Below are 21,439 nucleotides of genomic sequence, written 5' to 3'. Positions count from 1 at the left end.
GCTTATCTGTAACACTACATGGCATCAGGGAGAGATCCAGTGACCCCATTTCTTCCTGCCTGATGGGCAGTTCTGGGATGAGTGACTGTGTCACAACAGAACGTCTTCAGCCTCTGCACTGACTTGGGTCACAATTCAGGGGTCCCCCAGCCCTTCCCCTCCCCTGCAGGGCTTTGTGTCTGAACTTACTGGAATTTGCAGCTAAGGGAGAAGCTAGAATAAGGACAGCGTCAAGTTCTACATAGCACTGGGCAGGGGGAGGAGTTCACGGGTGACAAGTACCTGCACAGATTATGTTAAATGTGAATGGAATGGCCTCCCTGTGACATACCAAAGACATCAAAGGGAATATCTATAGTGAAATATAATGTGTTGCAGTGTATAAATGCTGGGGCGCAGGGCATCAGGGCTGTAGTGAAATTGGCAGGTATGGGGACCCGTGCACGGTCACTATGAAGTGCCTGCAGACACCCATGCATCCTGGAGTGCTGGGATGGCATGCGGACACTGCAACAGCATGCTGACCTGATTTTCATAAGGGCAGCAACAGAATAAGACATGGGTAACATCGCTGACCAGATTACCACTTCCAGGTGTAAAATAAGTAAGTCCCAGGATGTACTGTACAGGATGGGACCATAGTTCATTACACTCTACTCCATATTTGAAAGTTCCTAAGGGAGTAGCTCTTAAAAGTTCTTATCACAAAAAGCACAGACCAGGCAGGAGTTCTGAACCTGGAGCAAAATTTAAAATCTGCTCAGGGCCTTGCCTTTTTCTGTGAGTAACACATCTTCTGTCACCTGTGTTTAGGATACGCACTGAGGACCCTTCCTCCAGTAGCTGTGACCCTCACAGAACCTCCAGGCTGGAATCAAACTGCAATTGTTGGGCCCCTTGGGGTCTGGGAAAACCACCCTGGAGGGATCTGTTAAGTGTGGGCTGCTGAGAAGATTCTTCAGAAAACACTGGCCCAGACTCTCCTCTGCCAACTCCACCAGGTTCCCGCCCTCACCCTGTCATCCAAGCCAACAGGTAGGTGCCTCATTCTTGGTTCCTGTCTCTCAACTCCGTGCTTGCTTTGTGCTGTCTCCTGTCACAGTCTAGGAGGAGTGCTGGCTTTGTTTTAGTTGCTTGGCTCATGTCACCTGGGTCCCCATACCTTGGTGACCTTAGGTATGGTCAGCCTGGCTGTGGGTCCTGTGTCTACCCCTTCCTGGCCTGAACTTGCAGATGTCCCAGCAATAGTAAGGACAGGCCTCACAGAAATCACGGTCAAATATCCAAAAGTGCAAATCACAAATGTCAAGTTGCAGATGGTGTTGTGTTCTACTTGGGGAGCTACTTGGGGGGTTGGGAAGGGTTCAGCCCTTGAAGACACAACGAGTTTGGATGAGCATAGCTTCCAGATTGCACAGACCAACATTGGGCGCAGGATGGTCCCTCCTCTTAGGCTTTCTTCTTGGAATGCTAAGCACACCCAGTGACTGGAGAGCAGAGAGCAGTGCAGTTGGGTTCCTGTGGAATCCCGTTCCTGTGCATCTCAAAGTTGATTCTCTTGGAATGAATGCTCTGTAATGAGGTTTCAAGTTGGGATTGTCCACTCACATGGAGCCTCATCGTAGACAAGTTTTGCTACATTCCTCTACCTTCAGCAGACAGTTATGTGTGGATTCACACCCACAACTGAGGGTTGCCATTCCTTCCCCAGGGAGAGCCACCTGAGATGAGCATGTGGAAATTGTGTCATCTGGGATGTTGTTTCTGCTGAATCACACTGAGCAAGGGAATTACATCTGGGAAAATAAGAATATAGCCTAGTATTGATTTCAATTTGTGACTCAAAATCACTTGTGTACACGATATCGCGTAGTGTCATATCTGTAGCCACATCAAAAACAATGGTATTATAGATGATGTTTCTATGTGATCCCTCTCTCCATGAGGAAGGACATCTGAGTTGAATTTGTTGGGAACGGGGGACAGTTTACTGAGGTTAACATGCCCTTTCCACTTATTTTTTGTGAACACAGAAGAATTGCTACTTTGGGAAGAAATAATACCAAAGTGGATTGATGTCTACAATGTTGCTAATACATATTGCTACTACTTTCTGAGCACCAAGTGTGTGCAGAGCACTGGACAAAATACAGTACATGTGACACCTCATAGATGTCCACACGAGAGCCTACAGGGTATCTCTCCACAATTTCACTGAAGCCTGGAGGGGCCAAGCGGGCTGCCCTTGCAACACAGCTGGCAGTTCATGAAGCATCTGGTTCTTTTGCCAGTGCCTAGTGATGACTTCAGGATAAAGGCAATCTCATACACGCATTTTTCATTTTCTTCTGTAGTTTTGATTTGATTTATAAATGTAGGATGGGTTACACCTTCTCTGAGGGCAGCAGTTTTCCTGATTTAATGATTAGGCTCAGACTCTGAATATGGACCAGGCCAGTGCTTCTAGTTGTAGGTCAAGTTCCCTCACAATTCCTGCTGTTCCCCCTAGAGGGAGCCAGCTTCCTGCTGTGGGGTTAAACTTATTCCAGTCTGAGCCACAAGGGAGGCAGGATAGGATGAGAACTTGTGTGCCTGAGTGAGAGACAGAGAAAGAGAGAGAGAGAGAGAGAGAGAGAGAGAGACCGAGAGAGACAGAGACAAAGAGATTGGTGACAGAGAGATAAGGATAGACAGAGAGACAGAGTGAGAGAGAGACAAAGATATCTATTTAGATCTGTTACCTGGAAATTGCATAGGTCCTCATAGATAATGAAGGTTATGCCCCAGGGGCCCAGGAGTTACCCGGAACCAGCCACACATCAAGTGACACATGGTTCCTGGGGAGAGAGAAATGTTATTTGCTACTCACCCCTCACCCCTCAGAAGTCGTGTCTCCATTCATCTTCCTTCTCATCGATTTTCCCCAACTTGAAGATTCTGCAAGTAGATTCTTGACAAAATGTGGCCCAGGGTGGCGGGATTATCCACAAGTGTCACTGTGTGTGGCAGCATCCTTCAGCCACTGCTTAGGGAGACTTGGGACTTGGGGCCTGGTGACAGAAGGTTCTGTCAGGAGGATGTGCCCTTTGACCCAGAAGCCGCCCCAGCTGCAATCAGCACAGCGATGCAGCGGGTCTCCCAGGGAGGCTGTTGACCTGGTCCAGGTGCCACACTTGTGTCATCTCACCAGATTCTCTGGACTTGGTGAGCTTGTGTGATAAACCCCCTTCGGGGAGAAGTAACCCGGGGCTCAGAGACATAATGTGCCTGAGACGAAGGCAGAGGCTGAGACCCAGGGTCTGGCAGTGCTGTGCACATGGGTGAGGGAGGGAGGAGGAAAACTGGATTTGCTGCCACCATTCACACTTGAAGAGATGTCACTGGACAAGTTGGGTATTTGGGCCTCTTGCAGAGGGCTGCTGCCCTCTGTCCCCAGAGAGGAGCACAAGGGAGGGTCTTCTGCCCAGCTTGCAAAGGGGCTTCTCCATCAGGCCACTAGGGGCCAGCAGTTAGCAAAAACTAATGTTTTCCCTCTGTAATTTTAACGTCTCCACATGAAATCATTATTGTTGTAATACTGTGTACAAGTCTGTCCCAATCTTTTGTCCTCCCGACAAAAAATTCCTGCAGGAGGTGCCGGAATGCCTTTCATTTGGCAAATCTGGTCTGCTCCTAGGAAGCTGGAGGCCGTGGTGCCACTGAGACAGTCCATCCCTGATGGTGCTTGTCCAGGACACAGGCTTGACGCCACGGGGAGTGGACAGACCCCTTCTCGGGAAACCCGAGAGCCTTCGCCACTTGGACTAAGAGTCTGCAGAGAAGCACACTGCGACGGGGCCCACGTTGCCACTGAGTTGCATCATTTCTTCTTTACATTTCTATTGGCCAAGTGTCCTACTTGTATAATGAGAGAGACCTATTCACTTAAGAGTAACTGTTCCTGCTTTTCTCCTTCCTGCCTTGAATTTTCCCATTGGGCTTGTCCTCAGTCTGAAATCTTTGCTCTTATGCAAGGGCTCACTTTGTGTTTGGCTCACTGACTGTGAAAGTCAGGCAGCCCGGGGGAAATGGTCAATTCTTCAGGACTTTGCAATGTGTGTTACTATTCCCTGCAAACCTAAGGTGCTAACTACAGCTGTATCTCAGCTCCCCGTGTCCCTCCCCCAGTGCACTTATGGGGAACCGCCTCTCACCACCCAAGTCCCAGCCCTGAGGCAGACAGACTAGCTCTGCCCTCAGGACAATGGAGGAGAGACAGGCAGACTTGCTAGTAATAGGGCCGTGGGCCCATGGGCACCACTCCTGAGGCCCCCAGGCTCTAGGTACAGACGCAAGGGACCCAAATCGTGTTTCCAGCTCACAGGTCTCACCATACATGTTTATGTGATATTTCAAAATTGATCCGTTATTTCCATTTACTAACAGATGTGGACTTGAAAAGTGGATCGTTAATATCCTTCCCATAACGGAAAAGCACTATTGCTGCCATTGATAGAAATATTGCGTGAACCGCCAACCACGGGGCTAACATCTGGTACGTGCAGTTGCTCAGTCCTGCTTTCTCAACAGGTGAGATTAGCCGAGAGGAACTTCAGGCCACAAATCGAGACCTGCCCCTAGAGTGACCGAAAGCCCTGGAGGGGATTCCATAAAGGAAGACCTTTCTCACTGGGACGCTCAGCGGCACCGAAAACCAGGGACAGCTCCTGTGTGCAGTTATTGTTGCCTTTGACACAAAACGGTCTCTCGGACCTGAGTGGTAGTGCTTGATCCACACTGGTGGGGACATTAATGAAAGGCAGAGTCATGGGCAAAATTCACAGGAAGACCCAAGAGACAGTGAAGCATCTGGAGGCTGGGACAGAAGGAAGCCATTACCTCCCCTGGGGCAGAAAGACACAGGGATAAATCCTTTCCTGGGGAAGCTGGAGCCCAGGGGTGAAGCCGCTCAAGAATTTAGAGTCACAGACACACAGCTGGAGTCAGAGAAGCAGCACTGAGTGATGGGGGAGGAAACACGTGAGCCTAATCTCCCCCAGCCCGTGCAGTGCCCCCATTAGCCGACCCTAAGTAGAAGCCCAATGACAGGCAAGCCTGGGAGAGGCCTCCATGGGGTCCACCTTTCGGGGCATCCCTTCCTTAGGAGAGTGGATGCTCTTTTCTCATGGCAACATTCTCCTGAATGGCGATGGCTCTCTCTCTTGCTTCAAAGAGACCCTCACATACAGGGATGTGGCACCACACTGCCCGAACCCAGAAGTCAGGGTTGTCTCTGTCTTTCTCTGTGTGCAGAGCTCCACAGAAGGTTCTGACTGGCCCAGCGTGGGTTCTGGAGTGGGCCTGCATAAGCATCAAGGGGTGGGGAGATGGAGTTCTCTGGTGGCCTGGCCCCAGGGCCCCAGGGCCCCAGGGCCCCGGGGCGGTGCTGGGAAAGGAGCCATCCTCCCCACGGGGAGAGTTCTGTTAACAGGGAAGGGACCAGAAGAGCTCTGGGCAAAGAAAAGCAAAGGATGGCAAGAGTCTGTCTACTTTTCTCAGATGCAGGTGCCGGGACTGGCACGTGTACATCAGGATGTGGGGCTGCCTGGGCTCCGGGAATGTTAAAGTAAAACAACGAGGCGTATAACCCAAACCCGAAGGGCTTAAGGACCACTGCGCTCACTGCCCCATCCTGGGAAAGCCCTCGGGGGACAGGCCAGGGGGGCCTTCAGGGTGTTCTGTTCCTGAAATCAGGTGAGGTGGGAACTGTCTGGTGAAGTCCCACCATGCGTTGCTGGCTCCACCCCCTGCAGGAGGAAGAAACCAGAACATGGCTCAGCCCCTGCAGCCAAATGAGACTCATCAATGTCCAGAGTCCACGGGGCTGTCACTAAACCTGGATGGCGTGACCCTGGGAGAGCCCCTCCAACACCAAGGGCCGGCCTGGCTGTACCTGCGCAAGCAGCCACTAGATGGCAGGCAGGCTGTAAAACCTGAGGGAGGTTGGGAGACCTGAGGCTGAAAATGACTGCCTTTGTGAGGAGTAGTTTCCAGGTTTGCAAGATGAGAAACGTTCTGGAGAAGGCTGGTGCTGAGGGTGCACAGGATTGGCTGCCCCTGCATCCCACAGGTAAATGTGCTAAAACGACCAATTTTGAGGTTTGTCTCTTTTACCACAATTTCTTAAAAACAAAGTAAAAAGACCCATCAAGCTGAAAGTTAAAAATAACCAGGTAAGAGAAAAGCTTGCAGAGGAATATGCAAAATTACCCAGTGTGTTTAGAATATGCAGAGAAGCTGGGCTCCCAAAAAGGGCTGAGGTAGAAAACATGCTCCAATGCATTTTGCAAGAATTTGAGATTTGTTACTTTAGGGAAACATCTAAAGTGGTATCAGAGGAGGAAGAATTAAAAATTTTGTTTGACTTTTTTCTTTTGTTTTTCCATTTTTCCCCCAGTTTGAATCTATATGTGGGGTGGCATCATAGTCTTGTCCGGACTTTGGATTCTTGAGGACTTAATTGCGCTAAACTGTTTATTAGGTGTGCGGTTATCACATTCCTTGTTTGCAGATCTTGATTGACCAGCTGTTGGTGAGCTCTTGTGAGCGCCAGCCCCAGGCTCACAAGAAGGCACAGAGACAGGTTCACCCATGTGCCTGCTCACCAAGGAAGGGTCACCAGGCTCAAATCAACAGTGCCTGAAAAATTGGCCCTGGGGTGTTATTTTCAGGGATTGGAGCTATATTTTGGATGGCCACCTGAGAGTAAGATCAGACTTCATCTTTGCAACCAAAGGCCCTGTGCTGCTGACAGGCTGGGGCCTCAACCCCCTCAAGCCTGGAACTCAGTAGCTTCCAGACACAGGCCAGAACCGGGGCGGGAGCGCAGGGCCCCACTGAACACCCTGGAGGAGGGAGGGCCGGGGGAGCCCCTGCAAGGGGATCTTAAGGAGAATCCATGGGCACCTCTGAAATGTGTGTGACAGGAGCAGGAAATGAACCAGGGGACAGCTGATACACACACACACACACACACACATTTGTATTATCGTGGGTGTATGTGTGTGTGTGTTTTTCATGAGGTAAAGGATTTTCTCACCCTAAAGACTTGATCTCATGGACAAGAGCCTTGACTCTCAGCGATTCATTCTTGAGTGCCCGTTTGCCACATTCAGGGAGTCTAAGCATCTTGAGAACTTTTCCTAGAAAAATATAAATTTATTAATAACTGTTGACATACCTTGTAATACTTTTTTACAACATTGTTTTACTACTTATAACAGTCTTTATAATACCACATTTTTACAAGAATAGAAAGAAAATGCAATCTTCCCACTATCATGAGAGACCAGAATGATTGGTCAATATTATAGATATTGGTAGTTTCAAAGCCTTCAGTTTCACAACTCATTATGGGAAATGCCATATGAATTTTTAAGATATTTTTCAAATCTCAAAAGTCTCTTTCAAGTTACATGTTTTTTATTCATATGTAAACTTTAGATCTTAAGACATGTGGAGCTTTCTCATCTGCTGACTCATTTGAATGCTCCTGGAATTGACAACACTATTAACCAGTCTGTGGGGGTCTACATCTATCTCCCTCTGGTTTAAGGGGCTGAGTACTTCTGCGGGCTCCTCTTGCTGGGGAAACAGCCTCATTAGCGCCCTGGGAGCTTCTTTGTGTGAGGCTCCCCTGCCACCCGGACAAACGGCCCAAACTCGAGGATGGAGAATGGGAAGAGCAGGATTTACTTCATAAGGGTGCTCATGTTCCCTTCTGAACTTCCCATCCCTGTCCTTCCTTCCACGTTACATAGAAGTCTGGATTCCTTGTCCATGATAGCCACGTAAACATTTGTTAACACAGTTATGATGTTGCTTTTGGATTCCTTCATCTCTTGTCTTCCACATGCACAGTGGAAGACAAGGTGATTGTGAATCAGAGTGTCCTCAGTGCCACCCAGCTTCTCCTGAGCATCTGGCATTTGGAAGGACACTGTATCTATCTATAAAGCCTGGCTTATTATTGAAAGCCAGGAGCTCAAAACTCTGGTTTTGCAAGTTAAATCCTGAACATTTGACTTTTATTTTCATGTCTCTTTTACTACACTTCCCAAGGCAATGAATGCTTCTGGTGAATCAAGGGTGTGTTGCATATACGAATGTGAATAAAAAATGAACATAAGCCTTCCAAAAATATTATCCCCATCAGAGTTGAAATTGAGTGGCTGAGAGGAGAGGGGAGAGGGGTGTTAGGGTTTCATGGGGACAGAGTTCAATGTGAGATGAGGAACGTTCTGGAGATGGATAGTGGTAAGGGTTGCAACAGTGTGACTGCACTAAATTAAAATGGTTAAAAGGGTCAATTTTGTTGTGCATATTTCACCACAGTAAAAAGTGATTCACCTTGCTTCCCAGTGAGCAGGCAAGCGTGGGAAGCTATCTCACTCCTTCCTGGAAAAAGAGCAAGGAACACATTGGGTAAGATGGTGGTCTGTGGTCTCAGGAGGACAGTGCTGACCTCCTGGGGTCCAGCTCCCTGGTGCTGTCCTATGAGTGTGACCAGCCAGCAGGGATCTTCTGCTGCCCACCTGTCTAGATCATGAGCTCTGAGCAAGCAGGGGTGCAGCGGGCTGTGCATCTTCCCTGCAACAGCATACTTCCTGTCCAGTCCCTGCAAACGCTTGTGTGCTGTGTAGACTGCTACAATGTGCTTGGAGGAGGGGGCCGTGGGGCCCACATTTCATCTGCATTCAACCCAAGCCCTGTGTGGTTGGGGCGGGATCTCCTCCTGTACAGGTGATTGTTGGCACCAAGCCTGACCTTTCTCGTAACACCATTTGGCACAGCCTGTGTTGGATTATTGCCCAGACTGCTTGGATTCCTCTGATTCAAGTGCTCACTGAACCTCTAGGGTGCAGTGACCCCACTGCATGGGGCAGTGACCTTAGAACAGTTCCCCTCTGCAACAGGAATCCACATAAGTCAGGTGGAGGAGACTGGGGCTTGGGGAACAAGTTCCCAGCGAGGACGCAGAACACACACCTGAGCACACATGGCTGAAAAATGTTTTCCTGTTCTCTTAAGATCTCTGGACTAACGTGAGATTAAACCGACATAAGGCAAATTCATCAGAGGAAGCATCCAAGTTGTATTAAATTTTTATATTGACATGGAGGCCTTCACAATCGAATTAAATACCCCAAGGAGTGACCACAGCTGGAAGCTTCTATACCTTTAGAGGAAGACTTGATAATTTGTAAAGAAATGACAAGGCAAAGAATAGTAAGTTTTAGGGAAGTGACAAGGAGATACTTTGGAAGGCAGGGGATGAAACTAGTGGAAGAACAGGATTATTTAGGAATTGTGTTTGCATAGATGTGTTAGGTGTTGACTCCCAGCCTCCGTTGGTCAGGATGCTCTCTTGCTGGATCCTTTCTCAGGGGAGAACACCTTTCTCAGGGAAATTTTATGACCTGCTTCTGGAAAGCAGATGTCAGAGAGTCCTTCCTGCACCTACTGTTTCTCAAGTGCCTGCAGCTCAAACAACCAGTATGCCACAGTCGCTTACTTTGGGGGAGTGTGTCCCAAACCCCTGAAGCCTCACTGAATAGTAGAATGTCTTAGGAACAAAACTGAGGTTTCTGCGGAAGAAGGAATGCTGCATCTAGACTGTGACACAGTGTGTGTGTGTGTGTGTGTGTGTGTGTGTGTCTGTGTGTGTGTGTTTACATGGGGTGGAGGGGTTAAACTCTGTTCTGTTTCTCTGGGGAACTCACTGATACATGGACCCATCTTAGACCCACAGACCATCTCCTACTTACCTGTATATCTTTTTCATGCCTCTTTCCATTCTTTGCAAAAAAGAAAGAAAGAAGAAGAAAAGGAAGAAAGAAAAAGAAGGTGGTTAGATTTCATTACATGGTTGTGAATAGAGAGTAAAGATGATGTTGTCATCAGGTTAGGCGGAAGGAAAAGGCCTTAGCATGGAGCCAATGTATTTATTTCTTCCTCAATTTCTCTATTGTGGTGTGAAGAATGCCTTTGTATAAAACCAGGTAAGGGATTGATTTCCAAGCTCATAAAAGCTGGAGTGGGTTTCTAAGTAATTCCCAACTTTCTCAAACCACTGAAGAGCTTTCCACAGTCAACCATCTCCCTACTGCTGGACACTTGGATCCTTCCCATCTTTTTGCTCTTACAGACAATATGTAACTTTAGAAAGGCTCATCTAGGTTTTCCTGTTGACCCGCAGGTCAGAGGGCCTGCTTATCTAAACTTCTCAAAGTCCACAGAGCTGCCACGTTGCCGTCCCGTGGCCGTCCTGTGATCTGTCTCTCCAGCAGGCAGAAGAGGGCCGTGTCCCAGCACCTGAGGACATCTGAAAGGATCAGTCGCTGCTGTTTATTGTGCATCTGCTAAGTGAGAACGGATGGGCCATGTTCTTCTCATTTCCTGATCCTCAGGGAAGCTCACCGTCTCCCATGGCTTCATCTACTATTTGTATTTTCTCTTCACAAACTGTAGTCTTATATCCTTAGTTTATCTCTCTGAAGTGATGTTTCTTTTCCCTCTTAATAGGTATGATCTTTGATGTGCACTTTGTGTTACACGTTACAAACATTTTTCTCCTGTGCTGTGGAGTGTCTTTTAACTTTGTTCGTGGGGTGTAATTCCCATTTTGACGTAATCACATCTATCTTTTCTTTACACTTTGTGCTTAGTGTCTTTGGTCCCGTGTAAGGTCATAAATACATTTTCTTTTATGTTTTTAATACTTTCATACTTTTGTTTTTTTATGTTGAATTCTGGAATCCATCAGTAATACGTTTTGTGGATCTGCTTCTAATTTTTCCTGGATGACTAGCTACTTATTGACCATTCTCTTCCCACTGATTTGAAATAGCATGTTTCTTTTTATTTTTAAAAAGCATCTATTAAAATAATCATATGGCTTTTCTCCTTTTGATCGCTCAGCCTTCCAGTTGCTGAAGCCTATTTTCCCAGAGTCCAATGCAACCCAGTGAATGCTCCCACGTTCCCCAAGTAGGGCCAGAGCTCTACAGAGTACTTTAGGGGATGCTAGAAAATGGAAAGCACACCTGGATTCCCCATGAGACAGGCCCAAGCATGTAACCTTCCAGTGGAAAGGCAATCAGGAAAGAATGAGAAACAGAAGAAAGGGGTTCTCAGGTCACAGGCTAGAGATCCCAAGAGTTCCTCTGTCCCCTGCCTATGGAATGACGGTCACCCGGGTGCCATTCCACCAGTGGCTTTGAATCTTTGATATGTAGCCTCTGAGAATGAAATGAGGGGAGTCCCAAGCTCCTCCCAGCTCCCTGTCCTCAGATTTGACATGCAGGGACACAGATCACTAAATCACCACTAAATATATTTCAGTGTGCCTTCAATACACACTTTTTTCATATCTTATAATGGCATCAACTAAGTGGAAGTTTAACATTATTTTCTTTGTTGAATAAGCATGAGCTTTTTCTTTTGGACCCTTAGCTGGACCACTGCAACTGCTCTATTGTTTTAGTCAAAACATCTAAGGACCATTTGACAGGGAGTTGACCCCAGACCATGGTCAACAAGTTTTTCTTCTGTAAAGAACAAGCAATTATCACCAAGAAAACATCAGAATAGAAGTCATCAGCTTGGGAAACGAAAGCAGATTGGGAAGATTACAGTGTACTGGCGGTATGGACAGGCCAATCAGGCCAAACCCCAAGGCTTTAAGTGGGTGGCCTCGGAGCCCCCACCCACCACCAGAGAGCCCTGGGGCTACATCTGCTGAGGGCATCTGCACAGCTGCATGATTAGGTGAGCATCCCCAGTGGGGCTAGACTAATCCTTGTGTAAGTATTTGGGAGGATAAATTCAATGTTTTTACTCCACCATAGTGGCTCTAACATCTAGAAGAAAGGAAGATGGATTTTTAGACAGATCAGTCTAATCAGATTCTCATTTTTTTTTCACTTCCTAGGTTTTGAAACATGCATCCTTTTGCCTTCCTGACTGCTCTTTGCTTGGGAATAGTCTCAGCTACTATAGAGCTTGATCAAAGTTTAGATGAACAGTGGATCCAGTGGAAGGAGACACATGGGAAGCAATATGGCATGGTTGGTAACATCTAAACTATCCAGAGGACCCACAGAGAATGTCCGTACTGGTGGGAGTTTGTAACACAGAGTTGCATCTTGAAGCCGCTCGTACCAAGGCAGTAAGCAGGGCACCGTGACTGCGCACAGTGTGGGCATATGTCCTGCTGTGTGGTTGCTGGAGAACAGCTCCCAGAAGCATCAGGCCATCCCTGGCTGTGACTTCTCCTCCTCTCTGTGAGCACATCTACTTGGAGCAGGTCAGTTGGTTTTAAATAGAAATAAAGGTGATAAGTTATATGTTTGCCTCTAGGTTGAAGAATGCAGAAGAGCAGTGTGGGAGAAGAATATGAAAATGATTATACAGCACAATCAGGAATACTATCAAGGGAAACACCGCTTTTTGATGGCAATGAATGGCTTTGGTGACATGGTGAGCGTGGCATGGATTTGCTGAATATTTTGTTCTTTCTCTCAGTACTTTCTCCCCCAAATCTCATGTTTGTAAACACATTCTACTTTCTTTTTCCTGAAGACCAATGAAGAATTCAGGCACATGATGATTGGTCTTAAAATGCAGAAGAGTGAGAATGGGGAAGTGTTTAAAGTCCCCTTCTGTGCTGACACCTCTGTACCTGTCGAGAGAAAACAGACGTCCACTGTAAGTCCTGTGAGTATCAAAGATGACTACTCATCAGGTCTCTCTCCAAGAGGAAAGCCAAAAAGAAAGTGGCCCCCTGCTATGGTTTCCTGCTGTGGAACAATATGGTGTTGCTATGTTGTTGTTTTTAATGTTCATTTATTTTTGAAAGAGAGAGAGAGAGAGACAGAGAGAGAGAGCATGAGCAGGGGAGGGGCAGAGAGAAGGGGAGACACAGAATCCAAAGCAGGCTCCAGGCTCCGAGCTGTCAGCACAGAGCCTGATGCAGGGCTTAAACCCCCAAGCCCTGAGATCATGACTTGAGCTGAAGTCAAACGTTTAACCAACTGAGCCACCCAGGCACCCCACCATTGCTATGTTTTAAAAGTTTTTGTATAGATGGTCTGTTGTCACTTTTGTTAATTGTTTTGTAGATTGAGACCTTTATAATTTGTTTCCAGGGTCGGTGTGCTTCTGGCTGGGCTTTTAGTGCAGCTGGTGCCCTTGAAGTACAGATGTTCCGGAAAACTGGCAAACGTGTTTCCTTGAGTGTGCAGAACCTCCTGGACTGCTCTTGGCCTCAAGGCAATGAGGGCTGCAATGGTGGTCTAATGAGTAATGCCTTCCAGTATGTTAAGAACAACGGAGGCCTGGACACAGAGGAATCCTATCCATATGTTGCAAGAGTGAGTGGAGCTCCTCACTTGTCACCATTCCAGCTCTGCCCTTAGAGCTAAATGCTTTTGAAGAAAACAGACACCATATTTAACATTCTCATTTTCAATTGTAGACTATCTGCAGACTGTCAGGACTGTCATTAAACGGTATTTGCCTGACACAGTTCTCTGCTTAGATGGTTACCATATAGCTGTTTTTATTTCTACGTTACATGGAGATATGCATACCTTTCTATGTAGGGTACAGATTTCTCCAGGGTGAAAAACTTCTTATGGACAAGTAGACCACAAGTGTTTCATTGAATCCACACCAATTAGCTTTGCTTTTTTTTAAGTTTATTTATTTATTAATTTTGAGAGTGAGAAAGGGAGAGAGAGAGAGAGAGAGAGAGAACATGAAAGGGGGAGAGGTACAGAAACAGAGAGAGGGAGAGAGAGAATCCCAAGCAGGCTCCATGCTCCGTACAGACCCCAATACGGGGCTGTATCCTACAACTGTGAGATCATGACCTGAGCTGAAATCAAGAGTTGGACACTTAACCGACTGAGCCACCAGCAGCCTTCACACCAGTTTTTCAATTTTAAAATAATAAATACCCTTTCACCTCCTGGGTTGCTTCACAACAAACTTGACTTGGAAATCTTTCACCTGCAACCTGTCTTGAAGTCATGTTCCACAGGAAGTGGATGGCAGTAATCAAGTTTCTTTTCCTTTACCATTCAAAGGATGGACCCTGCAAATACAGGCCTGAGCATTCTGCTGCCAATATCACTGCCTTTCACACAATCCCTCAGCGGGAGAAGATCCTTATGATGGTACTACGAAAGGTGGGGCCCGTCTCTGCGACTATTGATGCAAGCCTGGATACCTTCCGGTTCTATAAACAAGGTAAGTATTCGTTGATGTAGAAATATAGGTAGAAAAATTGGAAAACCACCCTAAGAAACAGCAAGAGTGACACTTTGGTATGTAGAATTCAGTGTAGAATTTTGGGGTGTGTGGATTTAACATAGTTGTTCATTCCGTACACGTAATATTTATGCCTGCCGTTTCTGTATGCCATGACTTGACCCAAATCCCCAGGAGTTTACGTATATCACAAATATATTTAAATGGCTACATAATTCGATGGGTAGAATTTACTTTACCTTTTTCCAATTGTTAGACCTTAAAAACTTTTAAAGAATTTTGCTATCGAAGTTAACACTGGAAAGAAGTCCTTGGCTCAAGCAATTTTATGTTCTCTGCTGTTTCCCTAGGCAGACATCCTAGGGTAGATGTAGTATTTTCAAAAGAGATTGTGACTGTTAGTATTTCTCCTGGTGTTAGATGAGGGCCTAAATCCCACCCCCACCCCCAAGCTAAACAAAAGTATCTGACTTTTAAATCTCATCTGAATTCATATCACAACTAAATTTTGAAATGCCTCTCCTACTGTGGTTGCTAGGCTGGGTTACTATCACATGTCACGTGGGAATCCTCACCTCAGCACTGAATATTACTCCCCAGGCATTTATTATGATCCAAAGTGCAGCAGTGAAGACCTGAATCACGGTGTTCTGGTGGTTGGCTATGGCTTTCAAGGAAAAGAATCCGATAACCAAAAATATTGGTTTGTCAAGAACAGGTATGAAAATCCAGGAATACGTACTTTTGAATTTGAAAAGGGAATATTTTTTGGAACCAGTGTTTGGACGCAGGTCCCCCAACCCTTGAGCACACTTCTGAAATCCCAGCAGTGTTTACCCCATCTAGGGGGGAACACAGACATAGTCATATAATGACAACGTTAAGATATTGCCTCACCTGCTAGAGTCCTAATATAGTTTTGGTACCACTGTATTTTTTTTTCAATTTTTTTTTCAACGTTTATTTATTTATTTTTGGGACAGAGAGAGACAGAGCATGAACGGGGGAGGGGCAGAGAGAGAGGGAGACACAGAATCGGAAACAGGCTCCAGGCTCTGAGCCATCAGCCCAGAGCCCGACGCGGGGCTCGAACTCACGGACCGCGAGATCGTGACCTGGCTGAAGTCGGACGCTTAACCGACTGCGCCACCCAGGCGCCCCTTTTTTTCAATTTTTTAAAATGTTTTTATTTATTTTTGGGACAGAGATAGACAGAGCATGAGTAGGGGAGAGGCAGAGAGAGGGAGACACAGAATCTGAAGCAGGCTCCAGGCTCTGAGCTGTCGGCACAGAGCCCGACGTGGGGCTTGAACTCACAGACTGTGAGATCATGACCTGAGCCAAAGTCGGACACTCAACCGACTGAGCCACCCAGGCACACTGGTACCACTGTATTTCTAAATTGTAATTTTAAAAAATTTCTATAACACATCTGGGTGCCAAAATTTTCCTTTTCCTGCTCACGTTGCAGTTTTGTGAAAGGTCTGGGGATAGAATTCTGTGCTGGGTTAGAACTCAACCATGAACAAGAACAGTCTCTCCTGGTTCTTCCTGAATCTGTCCTGGTCTCTGGTGCACTGCTCAGTATCAGATGTTCTTGTTCAAAAAGATACATGTTTTTGATTGTTTGTAATAGTTGGAAAACTTTCTCTTCTTTCAGCTGGGGCACTGACTGGGGCATGGATGGCTACATAAAAATGGCCAAAGACCGGGACAACCACTGTGGAATCACCACCAAGGCCAGCTTTCCTATCGTGTGAGACGATGGTGATGAAGAAGGCCTTGACTGGCAACAGAATATCCAGGAAATGGATTTTATTGTAGAGTTGATCACATCTTATTGTGGGGGATAAAACACTTGAATCACTGAAGATCCAAGTTGTGGTTGGATTCTGTGACTGTTCATTGGTGACGAAACTACTTTTTTAATCCCTGCTCTAATCAGTGGTGTGTGATTAACTTGCTTAATAACTTTTGAATGTTCGTGTTTTAATTTTTTTGATTTATTTTTGAGAGAGAGAGAGAGAGACATACAGAGTGTGAGTAGGGGAGGGGCAGAGAGAGAGGGTGACACTGAATCCAAAGCAGGCTCCAGACTCTGAGCTGTCAGCACAGAGCCCAATGTAGGGCTCAAACCCACAAACCAAGAGACCATGACCTGAGTCAAAGTCGGATGCTCAGCCGACTGAGATACCCAGGCCCCCCTGAAGGCTCATGTTTTAAAACATTGCATAAAATTTTTACCTTTTAAAATAAAATTTACTTGCATATGTTGAAGCATGATTTGGTTTTTAATACAAAAACTTCTTTACAGTAAAAAATTCAATGGTTTTGGAGGGAGGATAAAATGTCCTCATTTCCACCATAATTCTTCAAACTGGTTTAAGAATTTAACTGACATAAGGTAAACAGTAGAAAACAATCACTCAAAGTTTTATTACACAACTAGGGAAGCCCAGTAATGAATTTGAGCCCCCCCAGAATGGCCAAGGCAGGTAGGTGTTTTTTTGGCAGTTTTTACACATTTTAGACAATGACAATTATTTGTGAGGAATTGACAGGAAAAAGAGAAGAGGTGTGTGGAAGCTTTAAATTGCAGGAATTCCAAGTGGCATCTGGGCTGAGTTTGTATATGAGTGAAAAAGTAACAAGGTTTGTTTCTACAACTTTCTCAGCTTTGAAGCCCATCTCTGCTGATAAGGATGTCTCTTTACCTTGTAGTACAGGGAGGGGACCTTTCATATGGGAATGCTCATTTTCTGCTTTCAGGGGAGACATATGACAGCCTGGGTGTCCTTGCAGCATCTGTGTCTCAAATAGCTTCAACTCAAGATTGTCAATATGCCATGTGGTACCTTCTGGGGTGACATCCCTGGGCCCCCACAATTTCTTCCTCTGAAACTCCCCTGGAAGTTCACATACTATCTGAGCAGGTGACTGTGGAGAGAGAAATCCAGTTCATACCTGAGTGGTAAAAAATCTACAAAGAATAAGAAAAGCATAGATCCCCTGGAGGATGAATGAATGGGTGAACGAGGGTGGGGTTACAGGCTTCCAGGTATGGAATGAATCAGTCACAGGAATCAAGGGCACAGCAAAGGGAATATAGTACACGGTATTGTAATAGCAATGTAGGGTGGGGGTAGATACACTTGTGGCGAGCACAACATAATGTATACAGTTGGCAAGTTACTATGTTGTACACCTGAAACTACAGTAACATCATGTGTCATTTATACTCAAAACATTTGGGAAAAAAAATCAAGAGGATGAATAAACAGAAGAGAACACATTTCCCCACACCTCATGAAACGAGTCCCACAATCCTGGATATAGATCTGCTCAATTAAATGTGTTTCATTTATCTGATGGGAAATATTAATTCCTTTTTAAAGGAAGATTTGAGTAGACATTATATGCTTCATTTGGTTTAGATAAAAGCAATATTTTCCACTGATGATTGCACAAGCACCCCCTGCTGAGCAGTCACGGCATCTAGAACATGATGACTTTGGAGATCCCCAGAGGCCAAGCTGTTACCTTCTGACTGGAGTGTTTTCAAAGCATGCATAGTGGTATTGAACCCTCTTTGTTCCATTATCATAGACAGATTTAGGATTGCCTTGTCTAATTCACCATCTTGGAAATTTGGAAATAAGATCTTTAATGCTGAAAAGAACCTGGAATTCTGATGTATCATCCGATTTTCTATGATTCTTCAACAGGCATGTTGTGTGGCACAATTTTCTGAACAAATTCTGTCACCAAGCACAGTGACAGAAGAGCCAGGTATCCAAGTCAATATGATTCTAATCATTTTGGTGGGAGCCCTTTATATGCTTTGTTACCACATGAAATAAAGGAGCAGGGGTGCCTGGGTGGCTCAGTCCTTAAGCATCTGACTTCAGCTCAGGTCATGACCTCACAGTTGATGAGTCTGAGTCACATATCATGTGAGCTCGAGCCCTGCTTTGGGTGAGACCCCCAACTCTCTCTCTCCCTCTCTCCCTCTCTCTGTCCCTCTGTTGCTAAGAAAGAAAGAAAGAAAGAAAGAAAGAAAGAAAGAAAGAAAGCAGTGGGGATAGACAATGTTAGCTTGAAACCTGTACTTTTCAAAGTCTGGAGTGTTAATTGACAGTGTTAATGTTCATACGTGTCCTTTTTTCTTGTTGTCCTGTCAGTCTTTAAGAGCAGCACAAGTTTTAAAAATAGCTAATTTCAGAGTCTTCTGATTTGGCTCTAGTAGCTAGAAAGCTTGGTTTTGTCACCCAGCCAAGTAAGCCCAGATTTTTGGTCCACATTTTTAGGTGGTTCCTTCCTCTATAACTTTCTTGGAAGATTCACGCATTCAAAGTTGAGCTGATAGATAGTTTTATCTCCTTAATCCAGTCTCTTTGTTCTGACAGTGAGTCAGTTCAGTCAAATTCATTTCAGGAAGAGGCAATGCAGGTATCTTCTTAGAGTGAGGCCTCTGCTTCAAATGATCAGGTAATAAATAAGAGGCAATTCTATGGCAGTACAAGAAAGATAATGGTTAATAAAAGGATCCAGTTATAAACCAGTTTCTGAGTTCCAAGGATAGCCAGTTGAAAGAATCTCTAGATGCTGGGCTTAACGCATCTTTAGGCAGATAAGGTAGGTAGGTAGTGGCAGGCTGACAGACTTTCTGAGAGGCTCATAGAGGAACCAGCATGAAGATTGTCTACATATGAGTTTCGCAGTGATTTCTCAGAAGGTTACATCAAGTTGTTCATATTCCATTTGCAGGGCTTCAGGAAAAGGGGAGTTTTGGGTATCCAGTGATTCCAAGTCAAAAGGATAGAAAAAAAGTAGAAAATATTAGTTTGGAGATTGTGGCCACGCTTCAGAGGAAACTAGAAGAAATTAGGATCTCGTCCAGTTCATAGTGAACTCTATTAGACTGTAAAATCCACAATGGTGTGTAATTGAAACATAATGTTTCTTTCTATAATCACCCTCATTTTTACCAAGGACAGCCAAATTAAGACCAATTTGTTTGCAAAGTGTAATAGTTGCTTTTTTTTTTTTAAGTTGGCCTGATGATGAAACTGCTGTAAATCATAGCTTATGAGAAAAAGTTTCTTAGGATTGTTTACTAATTAACAGCCCCAAACATCTGTTTTCTTCATCCTGTTAATTCATCATGAATTTGTTGTCTCTTTGTCACAATGTATAAAAACTGACTGCCTTGCTTATAGACCCAGATATAAGTATCAGGCTGTTTTTCCAATGGGCTTTATTGGCTCCATAAAGTCTGCCTGAGTTCCTTCAAGCAGTCTGGTCATATCTGTGTCTGTGCAAGTCCCTGCTTGAATATGACATTTCTGTCAAAGCCTTGGTGATGTAACCAGAGTTTCCAAATACGTTCTGTTACAAGGAGAGCAGATCCTTATTCAACTTATGCAAATTAACATATTGTCATGAACATATGAGAATACTCACTGAAAGTTTTTGAATTCTGGACAGATCAGGTAGGGAGAAAAAGATAAGTGTCCCAGTCTGTTCACAAAGGCATGTTTTATCAAACAGCTGCTTTTTTCAAGTTATAGCTTAAAACAGTTTTTTTAATACTGGAAAAAACATTTAAAGATCAGAAATGCTTCAAAAATACCTATAAAAATGATAATCATCCTCTGTTCATCCAGCTCATGTTATTAATTCTTCTTCTGCTTGAATCCAGATCTTCCATTCATTCTGGAAATTCTTACCCAGTTCAGCTTTATGATCTTGAGGTTATCAGAAATCTGTACGCAAAAGTTTCTTCCATTGGTCTCATTGCAGATGAAACACATTTGCAGAAGCTTTCATAAAAGCATTTGAGTAAAAGCCTAACTGTCTATAAATGATAAAAGACTTAAAATGTCCAAGGTTAAAGATCTGATGAGAGATCATGACAAGGCTGTTGACAAGGAAATTGGTGGTTTCTGTGACACACGACAGTAACATCTCAGGACATATCAGATTTCTAGGAGTTGCATACAATTTCTAAAACACTTATTTTCCTAACATATTTCTACGTAAATATAATCTAGGGGTGTTAGTATCCGTTATTTGACATTGCTTCCTATGTAATTTAACATAAGAAATAAGCCTAATTTGTGTAATATCTTCCTTTTATAAAAGACCAAATCTCTTGAAAACGTTCCATGGATCCTCTGGAATATTTTAATTGCATTGTGGTCAAAATACTTCATTTTAGAATTTGATTTTGGAAAGTGTGTGTTACAAAACATCAAAATATTTGAACATTTGATTAAATAGGATCACATATCATTATGCAACAATATATAACTATTCAACCCAAGTGACAATAAAAGATTCCTTTTTGAAGAGAAGTGAGCCTTTATTCCCTTGTTCCACAAATAAAATGGGCTGAATTGGTTGCTTTTCGGTGATTAATCAAGAGACCAACAAATCCCATATCCTCATGCAACTCATCTGACTCTTCCTATGCTTCAGCTTTGACCAGGGCTGAGGGCAGCAGCAGGTACAGCAGTGGTGGTGATGGCTTCAGCAAGTGGGAAGCTGTAACCAGTCCATGCAGACAAAGCCAGAATCTGCTTGTGTCCATTGATGATAGGATGGGGCAGTGAGGCAACAACCAGGTGACCTATCTGCAGACAGACACTGGCAACACTGCAGACGCCCTCCAGGAAGTGAGAATGTAGTTTCCTCTGTGATGTCAAGCACTTCACGGTTGTAGATGCTGCCATTGTCAAACACCTGCTGGTGATCATCCCAAAGGAGAAGGGGGAGTTTCTCAGCACATTCAGCTGTGTGGCCTCGCTGGCCCCCGCTTTGTCTCCAGTCTTAATCAGCCGCACATCACTCAGGATTTCAGTGGTGCCCCTGGACATTTTAGTGGTGATGCCTAAAGCCTGGGAGAAGAAGGTCTTCTTCGGCCCCAGACAAGTGTTCTGGGCTAGTGACTTCACACAGGGCTATGGCACCACCACGGGCGGCAGCTGGCACCTTAACCAGAAGCATGTCCCTGATCTCGGTGAGGTCCTCCTTGGTGAGCACAAAGCCCACATTCACCCAGATATGAGGCAACAGTTTCTCCAGAACTGGTTGTTCTCCAGATGCCCTCAGATGACCTCATACA

At 45.0% G+C, this 21,439-nt stretch overlaps 1 protein-coding gene and 1 long non-coding RNA gene across 2 annotated transcripts in view; one reads left to right on the top strand and one right to left on the bottom strand.

The window, feature by feature from the left end:
- The window catches only part of LOC125150863 (uncharacterized), a 27,798-nt gene extending 6,359 nt beyond the window's left edge, over positions 1-21,439 (bottom strand). The window contains exons 1-3 of the long non-coding RNA XR_007146513.1: positions 21,313-21,439; positions 15,841-15,849; positions 7,980-7,984 (exon numbers count right to left, since the gene is read on the bottom strand). This is a non-coding gene — a long non-coding RNA (uncharacterized LOC125150863). The remainder of the gene's footprint in view (positions 1-7,979; positions 7,985-15,840; positions 15,850-21,312) is intronic.
- LOC125150861 (procathepsin L-like) lies at positions 11,695-16,251 on the top strand. Its single transcript, XM_047831292.1, has 8 exons — positions 11,695-11,808; positions 11,972-12,107; positions 12,400-12,519; positions 12,622-12,756; positions 13,188-13,412; positions 14,130-14,292; positions 14,914-15,031; positions 15,974-16,251. Exons 2-8 carry the CDS (start codon positions 11,982-11,984, stop codon positions 16,071-16,073), a joined length of 987 nt encoding a protein of 328 aa, XP_047687248.1. The 5' UTR covers positions 11,695-11,808; positions 11,972-11,981; the 3' UTR covers positions 16,074-16,251.

The sequence above is a fragment of the Prionailurus viverrinus genome, chromosome D4, assembly GCF_022837055.1.
Source record: "Prionailurus viverrinus isolate Anna chromosome D4, UM_Priviv_1.0, whole genome shotgun sequence".
NCBI classification, from domain to species: Eukaryota; Metazoa; Chordata; class Mammalia; order Carnivora; family Felidae; genus Prionailurus; species Prionailurus viverrinus.
The sequence above is the reverse complement of the archived record's forward strand: the minus strand, read 5'-3'. Positions and strand labels throughout refer to the sequence as shown.